Source organism: Nannobrachium achirus, assembly GCF_963921795.1.
Source record: "Nannobrachium achirus genome assembly, chromosome: 24".
In the NCBI taxonomy this organism is placed as follows: domain Eukaryota; kingdom Metazoa; phylum Chordata; class Actinopteri; order Myctophiformes; family Myctophidae; genus Nannobrachium; species Nannobrachium achirus.
Genome location: NC_137831.1, coordinates 18511062 through 18525069, shown reverse-complemented (window position 1 = coordinate 18525069; position 14008 = coordinate 18511062). Strand labels below are relative to the sequence as shown.

At 39.3% G+C, this 14008-nt stretch overlaps 1 protein-coding gene across 2 annotated transcripts; it reads right to left on the bottom strand.

The window, feature by feature from the left end:
- Positions 1-360: 360 nt before the first annotated feature.
- LOC308280386 (mitochondrial pyruvate carrier 2-like) lies at positions 361-13952 on the bottom strand. 2 transcript variants are annotated; one of them, XM_080720649.1, is made up of 6 exons: positions 13762-13952; positions 9991-10031; positions 9190-9274; positions 7174-7285; positions 1666-1735; positions 361-694 (listed from the first exon to the last, which is right to left on the bottom strand). In XM_080720649.1, the coding sequence occupies exons 1-5, from the start codon at positions 13859-13861 to the stop codon at positions 1681-1683; spliced, it is 393 nt and encodes a 130-aa protein (XP_080576775.1). In that variant the 5' UTR covers positions 13862-13952; the 3' UTR covers positions 361-694; positions 1666-1680. The 2 variants fall into 2 exon arrangements, with proteins under 2 accessions (XP_080576775.1, XP_080576774.1); XM_080720648.1 differs by lacking the exon at positions 361-694 and having other exon boundaries at positions 745-1735.
- Positions 13953-14008: the final 56 nt, after the last annotated feature.

Sequence of the window (14008 nt, the reverse complement as noted above, 5' to 3'; positions counted from 1 at the left end):
AAAAAGATACACAATGGCATTTAATCTGTGGTTAAGGAAAGAATTATACTCTAACACCTCCTGGTGGTACAAAATAGGAACAAGCACCTTCATTAGCTTGGATGTGACATCGTTTCATCTGAGGGCTAAGAAAAAAAAGCCCAGTACTTTAGCACCACCCAGTGGTAAAAAAAAAAGTAGTAACTTGAGCACCATTGGTTTGGTTGCAATGTAAGTTATAAGCGTTTTAGTGCTATTATCCTGGAGACAAAGAAATTGATATTAACTACATACAATAATATGTAATACGTAATTCATCATTTCATCATATATTTATTACACAAATATATAATATTTAAAATGTAATTACAATTTGTGGATAGATGGCACTAAAAAAAAAGAGTGAGGTTGAACTTGAACTTGATAATATAATTGCTCACCTGCAGAAATAACAATTATCCACTGTTTCTATGTGGAGCTCCCTACACCAGTATCACATGTAGAGCAGAGTTTAGTTTACGTCATGCAAGATTATATAGTTTGTACAAAAACAAGTGTACTGTAAGTAACATGTACGGTTAATTTATCATCTAATTCATGCTTTTATGATGAGTCCATGTTCAATCTACATTTTCTCTTTAAATTAACTGTTAATTTTGTTGTTCTGAAATTCACATACTCTTCATCAGGTGACTGGTGATAACCCCCTTTAAACCTACACATTGGAAGACATAATGTTTTTGGAATAAAAACACAAAAGAATATCCAAATATTTATTATATAATAATACTATTCTTTTATTATTATTCAACAATCAGGGGTATTAGAAAATAAACGGTACCACTGACTGTCCAATACAACAACACAAAGGAAGAAATGTGTGTGGTTTTCTATCTTAATTCAAGAGTGTGTAGTCACACACAAATACTGTACTACTTTCCTAGTACTGAACCCTATGATACACAAAAAGCCTAACTGATCTTTTTACTGTTCCCTTTACTGTTTAATCTGGTCATAATAAATATTCTATTCAAATGTGTTTTCATGATACATGTGGCTGCATCACTTGCCAAAAATAGCTAAGTGGCACAGGTCATATGACATATGACAGATATAAATTGGTCTTTGGTATTTATGCATGTATGTGCATGTACTGTATGTCAGGGGTCTTCAACAGGGACCCCTAGGGGGTACTCAAATCTTTGTGCGATAGAAACTTTTTTTCTCCTTTTTTATATTAACTACTTGAACCCTAGAGTCCATATTCTGAGAACTTTAGCCAAAAATAGCAGATCTACAAGCTCACAATACCTCGCGCTGCGAGGCATTGTGAGCTTGTAGATTGGCTATTTTCGGCAAAACGGTTTGGTGTAGAGAGGAAAAAGAGCAGCCTAAGTACAGAGAAGTCAAGTTTATGAAATATTGATAGTTCAAGTGGTTAAATATCTGAAAACACAAATTGACATGAATCCAAAATACACTGATGATTGTGCTGTCAAACAATGAACCTATGGAATCTCTGAAAAGGTTGTGGGGGTCCCTGCTTCATCTCTCTCTCAACTAAGGGGTCCTTAATTGGCCTGAAAACGTTGAAGACCCCTGCTCATAGAGAGTGACTGGGATCTGTGTGTTCGCAGCTGTGCGTCATCATGCTGTGCAGAGGTGTTGGTGGATATCCACACTCACATGATGGCATCAAGTTCAGTCCGTCTCAACACTGGACAGCACCGCCCCACTCTTTAATCCCTGGTTGTACCTACAAACAGAACGGGATCACTTTTAGCTCCTGTTAGTCATGCATGCAAACGGTTGACCCGTTAAGATCTGAGGCTGAATCTACAAAACGCTTTCTAAATCAGAAGTTACGCTTCTGCAACTTTCAAAGAGTTTTCAAAACATTTAAAAGATAAAAATTGCAGATGTACAAGCTCGTATAGTGCGGCAAGAAGCGATGCGCTTTAAGCTTGTACATCTGCTATTTTTGAATAAGAAACGCAAAACAATCTAAAATTACACTGCTTTCCCAGTTTTAATGGGTCAATACAAGTTTAACCACTTGACCCCTAGCATCCCTATACCGGTGGGAACATTCACAGAAAATAGCAGATCTACAAGCTCTTGTAGAACAGCTATTTTTGGTGATATTGTGTGGAGTGAAAAAAAAGAAAAAAAGAGTATACCAGTAGGTAGGGTATAGGTTAAGATAAGGTTACTTTAAAGCCTCACTATGTAATGTTTTTGAACGAATATAATGTTTTGTCCAATTTGTATGGTGGAGTAATGTTAATACGATATAACTTATATAATTAGGGTGGTTGTATTTTGTCTCCCTGCTCTTCTATAGAGACATTGATTGTGTCAAAGGTCATGTCTCACCTAGACACATGATCTGACACAAATTTTGACCAAAAAATGGTCAAGATTCAATGTATCCCCTGAGCAAGCAGGCAGGCTCTATTAGGTCAATGGTAAAAATGTCAGAACTTAAGCAGGAAACCAGGTTCAAATCCGGGCTAGAAGAGGAAAGTAACATAGTGCTGCTTTATCTGGTTAAAACGCAAGGTTTTACATCGATCTTACAAAAAAGAATATACGCAACAAAGCAATAAAAATGTACGAGACAATTATGTTCGTATTCATCCCAAGCTGAAGTTAGCAAAGAACTTGAATGCATCTGCGTCTACATCAATTTTGCTCAATCGAGACAATAAGTTAGGGCTTTGTCCAACCAGGAACAAACAACCCTGTACTGTAGGTGTCTCGGAGTTCAAGGAAATAGATTCCTGAGTCAAGTCAGACACAGACAGTCTGAGGTTAATTTAAAACAGTGAAAAAATGTGGTTGTGTTTGTAGAAAATATAAATGAATAAATGGTTATAGAGTGACTAGACCTTAAAATAGTATATCCTTAAGTATGACGAATATAATATAATATAATAATAAAAACAGGTCAGGTTATAAAGTAGCCAGACTCATTTGTATTCCAACAGCACTGAGCTGGCTTGACCTCAGACTTTCCACATGTGTCATATAATGATGGGAAACCCTTGACCTTTTGCACTTTCATCAGTAACAGACAGGGGCGTCATAAGGGGGGGTGGGAATGAGTTACCAGGGCCCAAGGTGGAGTGAGGGGCCTTAATTATTTTATACTTTAGCTATTGAAAAATAGCAGATATAAAAGCTCACAGCGTGGCACCGAGTGCCGCGCTGCGAGCTTGTAGATCTGATATTTTTTTAAAGTTGTGAAAATGTGTGCAAATCTTTTGTTTGTAACTAAAATCTTGCTTCTGGGGGGTCCCTGGAACTAAATATTTTGAGATGGGGGTCCGTGGGCCAAATACATATAATTTTGGGGTCCTTCGGCACATGAAAAGGTTTGAGCAACACTGACATAAAACCTTTTTTTTTTTTTTTTTTTTTACCTTAGAAGGAAATATATGAATATGAAATATTCAAAGACTATTTTCACGATTTTTCAAAAATAGCAGATCTACCTATATCAATAGTTAAAGTACCCATGGCCCAGATTTGGTGCAACACCCCTGTGCCAGAGAATGACATTGCTCAATTTGCACAAGAAGAGATGTGGTGCTGTACGATGTAGTGTGTCTTTGTTCATTGTACTTCTCTAAATAAATATGTTACTGCTTTACCCTTTTATTATTATGGCTTGATGAAGCTGTAGGCCAAATTGCTCATGCAGGAGACTGCTCATGCAGAAGATTGTAGTTGAGTTGAGAGTGCAGGGAGGATAAAGGGTCAAACTCGTTCTACTGCTATACCATCAAAATGTGGAACGCCTTACCGAAGGCCTTAAAGGAGTGTAAATCCCTAACATCCTTTAAAATCGCCCTGAAAAAATTACAGGCTGCAGCCGCTCATAACCGGTAAAAACAAACCTAGCCCAGCCTTACCCTCCCCCAGACCCTTCCATTGTAAATATCTACTGTATATATATTTTTGCACTGTTTTGTTTTTTTCTGACAATATCTACTGCATAGTTCTGTGTTCTATCCGTCTGTCATTCAATGTTATATGAGATACAAAAAGGTTTCCATAAGCCGAAAAGCTTACTAGGATCTCCTTTTAGTTGACCTTGTACCAGTGAACTGTACTGTCATGAAACTGTGCCTTTTCCTATGCAAACTTCTAATAGTCTTCAATCAATCAAAACAGTATTGGGGTACCACATTACTGTTCATACAGTAAGAAACACATTATGTTATTACTTTATAATAATAATTACTAAAGTAATATAATAGTACTTTAGTAATGAACAAATTACTTTGAGAAAGTTGAGTAAAATATTATTAGTCACTCCAGTTTGTCACAGTATGCAACACTTTGAGACAATGATATTTATAGCTTTTAATGCATCTAATGACTGTGTTCACACTGTTGCATTCAAGAGACACCTGATACATGCGTTATCATATCCTTGGGATGGGACTGTTATCAATACTGTTATGCCTTAGCCAAGGCTTAAAGGTACAGGAATATGGTCCAAAAAAAGACCATGTGGCTGACAACAACTGGAATGTATAGATGTGGTAACTGTGCCTGTTGCAACAATACATCAGACAAGAAATCATTCAATCATCCCCACACTGAGACTGGAGGAAGGATCCCTATTTGTGAATTTATCAACTGCAAATCAACACATGTGATTTATATGTTGCTATGTCCCTGTGGTCTAGCATACGTAGGACAAACTAAACAACCCATAAAACACCCCTAAAACAAAGAATATCAGAGCAAAGTATTAGGCCGAAGCAAATCATGGTTCACCCTCCTCATTAAAATTCACTGGGATTGAGAGAATCGTGATGGCCACCAGAGGGCGTGATATAAAGAGAGTGGCCCAGAGAGAAATGCAGTGGATATACACACAGATATAAAAAGCTAGATACCTCGTCCACCCGCTGCAGTTGATTGGAGCGACCCGTCTCGCCTTGGTGGGCTCAAAAGAGGAAGTGTCGAGGGCAGGCTGCCACTCAAAAAACTACTGGCCAATCACAACGCGTCTTTTCCGGGACTAGAGCTAGCTGCGTAGGAAAAGACCCGCCCCCACCTGCCTCTGATTTGCCTACCGACCTTCCGTGTCTGTACGACACAGAAGAATTCCAAGCCTGTCAATCAAAAAGGCCCACCAAGGCGAGACGGGTACCAGAGAGCCGGAAGAGGCGTCTACCTTTTTATGTCTGTGGATATACACACTCAATACTATGACACCCAATTGATTGAATGATGATTAGGCTATAGCCTAAAGTGCTTTTTGGGTTAAGACTGTCTTAGTGTCTTTGATGCCTCACTTTTTATTGGATGTATAATGATGATGATGATGATGTAGGCTATGAAATATGATATATGCCTCAAATTGCTTTTAATTTCTTATATTAACCACTTGAACCCTATAGTGTCCATATTCTGAGAACTTTGTGAGCTTGTAGATCGGCTATTTTCGGCAAAGAGAGGGGGGAAAAGAGCAGACTAAGTACAGTGAAAGGTCAAGTTTATTACGTTTTGACCGTTCAAGTGGTTAAATATCTGAAAACACACATTAACATGAATCCAAATTAATGAAACTATATCTATGAACAGATTGAGGGGGTCCCTGCTTCATCTCTCTCTCAACTAAGGGGTCCTTGGCCTGAAAACGTTGAAGACCCCTGAATTAAAACACAATAAGCATAACAAAAACACCAGATCTGCACTGCAAAACACCCGCTCCACACTTGACTTCTCACCTCATTTAAGATGGAACACGTGAGAGAGTGACAAGCTCGACTATTGTGCCAACGTGAAACCAAAACAAACACGAAATGACGACAGATAAGGAGCTGTCATTGACCTCTTCTAGCAGCCTTGTACATGGTCAAGTGTTTCTCAAGACTTTTGTTGGAGACAATAGCATTAACAATTGACGTGATCAATAGGCCAGTCAATCTGAGGTTTGACCCAAAATAAATTGCAATAGTAATGGATTAAGGTTTTTTATGATCCTTAAAGGGCGACTTCACCTCTGGGACAACCCAATCTTATTTTATTGTTGACGATCAACACAATCCTGAGTAATTTTGTGTGTTCAATCTGTGTTTTTAGATATTTGTTGTATTTCAGCATGACTAGTGATGCATTTTGCATCATCAGTGATGCGTTTTGCATCATATGATGCAAAATGCATCACTAGTACATGCTGAAATACTAAAATATCTAAAAGAAACAGATTGAACACAAAACATAACTCAGGATTGTGTTGCTCGTGTCCCAAACAACAATAAAATAAGATTGGGTTGTCCCAGAGGTGAAGTGGCCCTTTAAGGTCAACCAACCCTGACATTGGGAATCTGATAAAATAATTGATTCTGAACCCAAATTATTCAAAGCTTTAATAAACCATGTATCAGTTATAGGGTTATCTCACCAGAAAACATTCTTCTGCATACTGTATATCACCCCCTATAAACCACATTCCACTCATATATTTGCCTCAGGGTTTGTTGCATTGAATTATAATGAATTATTCTCCATGTTGTGTTACTACAAATATTAAATATAGTGTTTGCTAAATAGAGTGAGTTGGCCTTCCTTGACAGGTGAAATCAACATTGGTATGGTTATGTATGGTACCTATTTATTTTTAAGGCAGTTGACGGGACACTACCACTGGAACATACAAGATTGGCTCACGCTAAAGGTCCCCCAGCCCGAGTAAAGAAAAACAGGCCCAGTTTTAGTTTTAGTGCCCCAACCGCTTCCAATGACCTACAGCTTATAAGATAAAGATCCGTTCTCCTACAAACAGTCAATTTAAAACTTTGATTGCAGGCCAACCCATAAATGTGTGCAACTGTTCTTAACTTGTGTTGTATAACTGTGATTTATCTTGACGACACGGCAAAGAAGGCCAACCTCAATGTCTCTTAAATAATAAATAAAGGTTTGAATTGAACTGAATTGAATAAAAAACTTAATGAGGAGCTCCACTGGGAAGGTGTTGACCAAATTCTACTATAGAATGGTAGTTATCAAACTTAATTTCAAGGACCCTCATAACTCTGAGACACCACTTTGAGAACCACTTCTAAAGAACAATTATTCAGATCAACAATCAGATTCTTTACTGGTGATTAGGCTACATGCTATTACACCACCACACCTGCAGAACTGATCAAATTAAATCCCGCTCACCTAAAGATTCTAATGAGCTGTGTGGCACCTGCGATACCAAGGAATAGGTTTACTGCAAACAAGTTCCAGACTCTGGGAGTGATGACCAGACAATATCGAGACCAAATGGCACCTACGGAATAGGAATAGGAAAAGGAAAAAGAGAAAAATCAAAAAATATAATTATGAAATCAAAATATAATTATGAAATAAACATCTGTCACAAAATTTGACGTATGCACATGGATGACTCAGAGGAAACGGAATGGGGCCAGATTTTGGAATGTGAATAAAGCTTGCATATTGTTGGCACGGTTATGACACCCATGGTTTTGCACATTACTCGAGGCAAATTAAAACAAAGGTTGTTCTTTTCCAAATGGACATTCATCATGTCACTTAATGCTGTGTCTGTAAACAAGCCAAGGTGATGGATGCTGGTAGGAGAGATGGGGGCAGAGCATGCACATACACAAAGAGAAGGAGAAGCAGAGTAGCTCTGAAGTCCAGAAGCCTGATAATAAATAATAGTAAGGCGCCGCCTCAGGGCGACATGCGACCTCGCCCTAAGTCGCACCAATTCTTGGCCATCTGGCCAGTAATGTATATCGGACCAGTTACCCAAAAATGGAGACCCCTGGTACCCATATGGAGATCCATGTACTGTATATGGTACATCCCTTTTATGCCCATACATGGAGATCCCTGTCTGAACCAGCCACACAGATATGGGCTGTCTTCCTCCATATATGGGCATTCCCATATGAAGTCCTGTTAGATATGGGCTTAATATTGATGATATCAGGGATCTCCATGGGCATAAGGGGGATTCTGTTAGAGTGGTTCCCATGACATCACAACATACGATCCCTTTTATGCTCATACATGGAGAATGGAGATCCCGTTCTGAACCAGCCACACAGATATGGGCCAGGTCTTGGCCATCTGGCCAGTGATACTGGCATATCGATGACATCAGGGATCTTCATATTCATATATGGGCACAAGAGGGATTCTGGGGAATACCCATGTATGGACTTTTACATAGGTGATGTCAACCTGTGATATCACCTGTGATGTCACAGTGATGTGTCAGGGGAGCCAAGTGTCAGGCGTGACCTTCAGAGATACACGGATACGTGGACAAGATGTGCCGGGGTCGCAATTATAATAATAAAAATGCTCTCCTTTGCGGTAGAAGTTTGAAGGGAGACCCGAGTGTTTTGGGGCTTTTATGTCTTTTATGGTTGGACAGTAGACTGACTGGAAATGTGGAGAGAGATGGGGAGTGATAAAGCAAAGGTCATCAGGAACTGGATTCGTACCTGCTAGGCATCAGTGCCTACCGTATGTGGTATGCTCCTGGACCGCTAGGCCAGCGAGCGCCCCATGCATACTGTATATTCATACCCTCAGACAAACATAATAATGTACTCATTCATGCACAATGACATGACAAATCCATCTCCTGTCTTTACCACAATAAAATACATGCATCTGCAAGTCTTTTACTGTACAGGGCCTCGGTATACAGTAGGCAATTTGGGAAATCATTCAAAAGACATAACTTAGTAATTCTGACTAAAACTGTCTAAAACCCTGGTGCCATTGCCATTTAAAGCTACACTCGGTTAATGTATAGACCTCATAAATCTCCTGTGGGCCTGAGACCTTTGGTCAGGGTCCCTCTGCAGACTTCAAGGCTAAAGGTCTGTGCTTTTACCACCAGGTCTGCTGAATGCTTAGACAGCAAACATTTGGCAAAAATAGATCAACATTTGGCACAAATAGGTGAACATTAGGTGAAGAAAATGGCTATTTTTGCTATTTGACGTACACTAAATTATGTTAAAGCGTAAGTTCTATATAGCTGCAACTGTGCTGAAGCATTTGAAAACAAGCTGTTTGATATTGTAAGTTGGTGCACCATTGAGTTTTTGTGAGGGATTTTTCTTTTGACATGCGCACACACACACACATACACACACACACACACACACACACACACGCACACACAAACATAAAACATTTATGTACCTGTTGTCATGAGAACAGCAGACTGAGACGTACTAAGTTTCTCAGCGGGCCGGGTAAAGTCAGAAATACCTGCTACAACCAAACCCTAGAGAGAGACAGAGAGGAGAGAGAGATTGTGAGACTGTGTGTGTGTGTGTGTGTGTGTGTGTGTGTGTGTGTGTGTGTGTGTGTGTGTGTGTGTGTGTGTGTGTGTGTGTGTGTGTGTGTGTGTGTGTGTGTGTGTGTGTGTGTGTGTGCGCGCGCGCGTGCACACTTTACATTGCAGTCATTTAACATACATATACACTCTTAAGTTCTCCAGAGTAAGATGAAGCCTAGTCTACAAATGACAGGTTAAAATGGCCACATAGATGAACTATAGGTGCTTTAAGTGATATGTTTTGATAGTTTTTTTGGTGGGGGAAAAAAATAATAATAAAAAGAAATAAAGCTATACATTATATAAAATTGGTAACCTGCCCTAACATATATTTTCTGTCTACTAAAGAGCTGGAGATACAGTTATGCACCTGTTACTGAACAAACACATAGCAGTGAGGAATTAGTATCAGAGCAAGTATCCAGCTGAGCAATTAGGTAAGCATCAGACCTAACATCTTTTTAAATAAAATGCTATACAATTCTTAGTATTTGTGGACAAGTAAACTGAATATGTCTACAAATAAAATACTGTACATAACAAGTGACCAACATACATTTGCATAGCATAAAACTAGCATCTAACAACATATAGGTGATAAAAGGAAGGCGTGAAGTATAGTCTGGCACCAAAAATGTGTACATAAAATAATTGTCCCTTACCCATTTGAATATAGGAGCCCAGAAGAACACTGTCTTTGGACCTATAGGTACAAAGCAAAAGATAACTTGGCCTATTGCACAAGGCTGATAGCACATTCTTCAAATGCATGATAAACTGACACATGTAACAGTAATTACACCCCATGTAAATGTTTACCCTACACAATCTATTTACTCTCAAATGGATGTACCAATTTGAACACATCCAAGGGCTCCCTGAAGCATCAAACATGCTGTTAAATCCTCAGTATTAAATTATCAATTTGAAACTCTGAGAATGTACAAATGGAACCAAATGGTTATGGGTCCATGTACAAATGGAACCAAATGGTTATGGGTCCATTTGGTTACATTACACAGGATTTGATAATGTAGCCTACTATCTCAGTGACCTTGAGCATAGTGCTGCTGACCACAAAACTGTTCCATTTGAGCTGCTCTGTGGCCAATAGTACAAGATTGTGTTAGCAACTATGCCTGCAAAGCCTGTTTTAGAATTAATCGTAGAGCATGCTTACTCAATGAAAATATCAACGAAATCAACAAATATGATTTTTTCTTTTTTATTTAATTGAAAAGTTACAGTATTTTGGTCAGACAAAGATAAAATTAGGCTTAACCCTCATTTACAACACACAGTTCTCTCTGCAACTGTTGTAAACAAAGATGTTTCTTACTACAGGAGGGGTCTTTTCAGGCCAAGGACCCCTTAGCTGAGAGAGATATGAAGCAGGGACCCCCTCTACATAATGTATGACATTGTGTTGCAGATTAATCTTAGACAGCGTAGACTTGTATGACAGCACTGTCATCATGTTGGAGTAATGTGTATTTTCAGATATTTAACCACTTGAAATGTCAAATAATAGCTCTTCTTCCCTCTACAAGGGGTGGTCCCCTTACAACGCCTCGCGCTAGGTCTGCTATTTTTTGGCTAATGTTCCACTCAGAATAGGGATGCCCGGGTTCAAGTGGTTAATGTAAAAAACATGATCCTATCACACAAAGATTTGGCGGCCCCCCTCTAGTAACTCTGAGGATCCCGGACCCCCTGTTGAAGACCCCTAATATAGATGGATTGGAATGATACACAAAGGGTGTCTTTAGACTCAATATTTGCAACTCCTATAAAACTGATTTCATTTAAAATAACCTAAATGTAGATTTTTGGGTTACTTGGTCAGTGGCCACAGACTCCTATCTGAAAATATGCTGTGCCAGGGACCCCCTACAACAAGATTTGTGTCATAGACACATTTATTTATTTATTTTAAACAGCCAATCTACAAGCTCACAACGCACCGGATGCAATGTTACGAGCTTGTGTGATAAGATAAGAATTATGATACATAATTCATGATTTGTGTATGAGGATCATATGACCATATAATATATCCCTACAACTAATTGACAGCGATTATTTTTCGATTACTTTTAGGCAACTCCGCGATAGAATCACATTTACACTGCATCTAAAGACTCCACCTTTTGCACAAAAATCGCGCATTTTTACCCCAATGTTCCTATCAGCTTCTCCTGAAGCTATTGTATTCGCACGATGTACACTTTGTAGAAAAGTAATGTGTGGGTTTGCTATGCAAATCTTTCCCCAGAGTGTCTCCTACGCAATTTTCGTCATCAAAGTATCAGGTTACAGTTTGCTTCAGCAGTGACGGGCGCGCAGCGAGAGCCTAGCTAGCCGAGAGCCTGTATCTTACAAGAAGTTGGCGGCCCTTCGGGCCACTCACATCTAGAGTTCGGCCCACTCACCTCTTCACAGCAACATACTGTCTGTGTGTGTGTGTGTGTGTGTGTGTGTGTGTGTGTGTGTGTGTGTGTGTGTGTGTGTGTGTGTGTGTGTAGTAACTTTGGTTGCCCTGATTACGAAATCATGATATACTGTATGTCACTAGTGGAAAATTACCACTCACTGACTTCCTTGTTATGATCTGGGAACAAATCAATGAGTCCCACGACTTCTACTGTTATAATGTCACTGACTTCCTTGTTATGATCTGGGAACCAATCCATGAGTCCCACGATTCTTACTGTCATAAACTGTACTCTTTATATACTGTTCTCCTCCATCTTGGAGGAGAGAGAGAATTATCAAGCTGCCGCTATGGTAGCTCACTGTTTGTCTCCTCTGTCTGACTCCTCTCAAATACAGCAATCTAAGATATAGTCCTTTGGTCTCTTTGTCTTATTGCCAGACCCATGAAATGGGTAGGCCTACATAAGCAAATGTCGGTCTGTCCGGGTTTTCTATATAAAGGGTATATATGATGATGACATGATGATGACATGCCTACAAAAGGCATGATGTCATAAATGATGATGACAGACAGGGGGTCTGGCACAACCAGGTTGACCTGGTCTAGTTTTAATTATGGATTTATAGATCCATACTTATTTCACTTTAATAATTTATTTAACATTGTGGATCTGATATTTTCAAATGGCCCATGTATGTAAGGATAAAAATGGTTACTGATTTTGATGCCATGTTAACTCATTTTGCCAGGGACCTTTTGGAACCTTCTCAAGGACCCCTGGTGGTCCCCAGTTTGAAAACCACTGACTTAAGTTGTCTTGGCCAAGGGCCATTTCACTACCCCAAGATTCAAGAGGTTTTATTTGTCACACGATCGTCACATGTGCACATGCAAATATGTGCAGCGAATTGCTGGAGTGTGGCAGACTCCACCAGACTGTGCTAATAATGTCCAATGTCCAATGTGTGCAAAAGAACAGCAACAGCAACAGAATACACAGACATTGGTGTAAAAGAATTACACAATAATTTGGAATTGCATTTTCTCTGGGTTACTGACGACAACTAACTATCTTCCAAAAATATATACAGAATATAAAACAGAATAGGCTATAGAAAATATAAATGGATGAATAAATGACTTGGCAACCAGAATATTATGCAGGAAAAGGATGACAAAACATTATCTAAAGCAGGGGTCTTCAACAGGGGGTCCAGGACCCCTAGGGGGTCCTCAGAGTTACTAGAGGGAGGCCGCCAAATCTTTGTGTGATAGGATCATGTTTTTTACATTAACCACGCATCCCTATTCTGAGTGGAACATTAGCTGAAAATAGCAAAGGTTTGCAAAGAGGTTTGCAAAGTATTTGACAGTTCAAGTGGTTAAATGTCTGAAAATACACATTACTCCAACAACGTGATGACAGTGCTGTCAAACCAGTCTTAAGCTGTCTAAGTAATCTATCTAGTAATCTTAGTAGTAATCTTCTAATCTGCAACACAATTGTATACAATATGTAGTGGGGGGTCCCTGCTTCACCTCTCTCTCAGCTAAGGGGTCCTTGGCCTGAAAACGTTGAAGACCTGGGCTAGATTACAGCCCAAATGACATATGATTATTTGCAAGAGATGTGCAAATAGTTTAGTCCACAAATATAGTGGGCCTGTTGTGGGTGAATGAGAATTACAGGTTAAGCAGGGGAAAAGCTGGGTCATTGTGCAGGGCTCTGCATGGTAGCTTAAACAGAGGCAAATTCAAAGTCCATAGAACTGAGTTGGTTTCTCAATGTGAAATCACATATTGAACTTTTATAAGCACTTTCAACCTGACCTAGTGTGGCCTCTCTATTTTGGGAAATAGGCTAAAATAAACAAATACATACAAAAATTCACTCACACTGATAAAACTAATAGCTGGAACTCTTTAAATTGCCAGTAAAAAAACACCAGAATGTATGAAAATGGGCCCAATTTGGGCTAATTAGCACATTACTAACCTGCTTGGTGGTTGTAAAAAGGTCGCATTTTTGCAGGCAATACAAGCTCAATTCGGTTCAATATCCTGTGGTATGAAGTCCTGACCCCTGACAAAGCCATTGTAGCCTATGTGGTTTCTCGTGCGTAGCCAAATAATAATAACAACAAGAAATAAGATGGAACGTGCATCAAAACACTAATGTCGGTGTCTCTCAACGACTCAAAGTGACATCCCAAGATTCCCAGATGTCATTATATTTTTATGGG

What these genes read in the sequence shown, in the direction of transcription:
- LOC308280386 (XM_080720649.1), bottom strand. Translation starts at nt 13,861, where the DNA reads ATGGCTTTGTCAGGGGTCAGGACTTCATACCACAGGATATTGAACCGA. An exon ending in GGGCTCCTATATTCAAATGG is followed by an intron (nt 9,275 to 9,990) that starts GTAAGGGACAAT and finishes GTCTCTCTCTAG; the next exon opens with GGTTTGGTTGTAGCAGGTAT. An exon ending in TGCTGTTCTCATGACAACAG is followed by an intron (nt 7,286 to 9,189) that starts GTACATAAATGT and finishes CCTATTCCGTAG; the next exon opens with GTGCCATTTGGTCTCGATAT.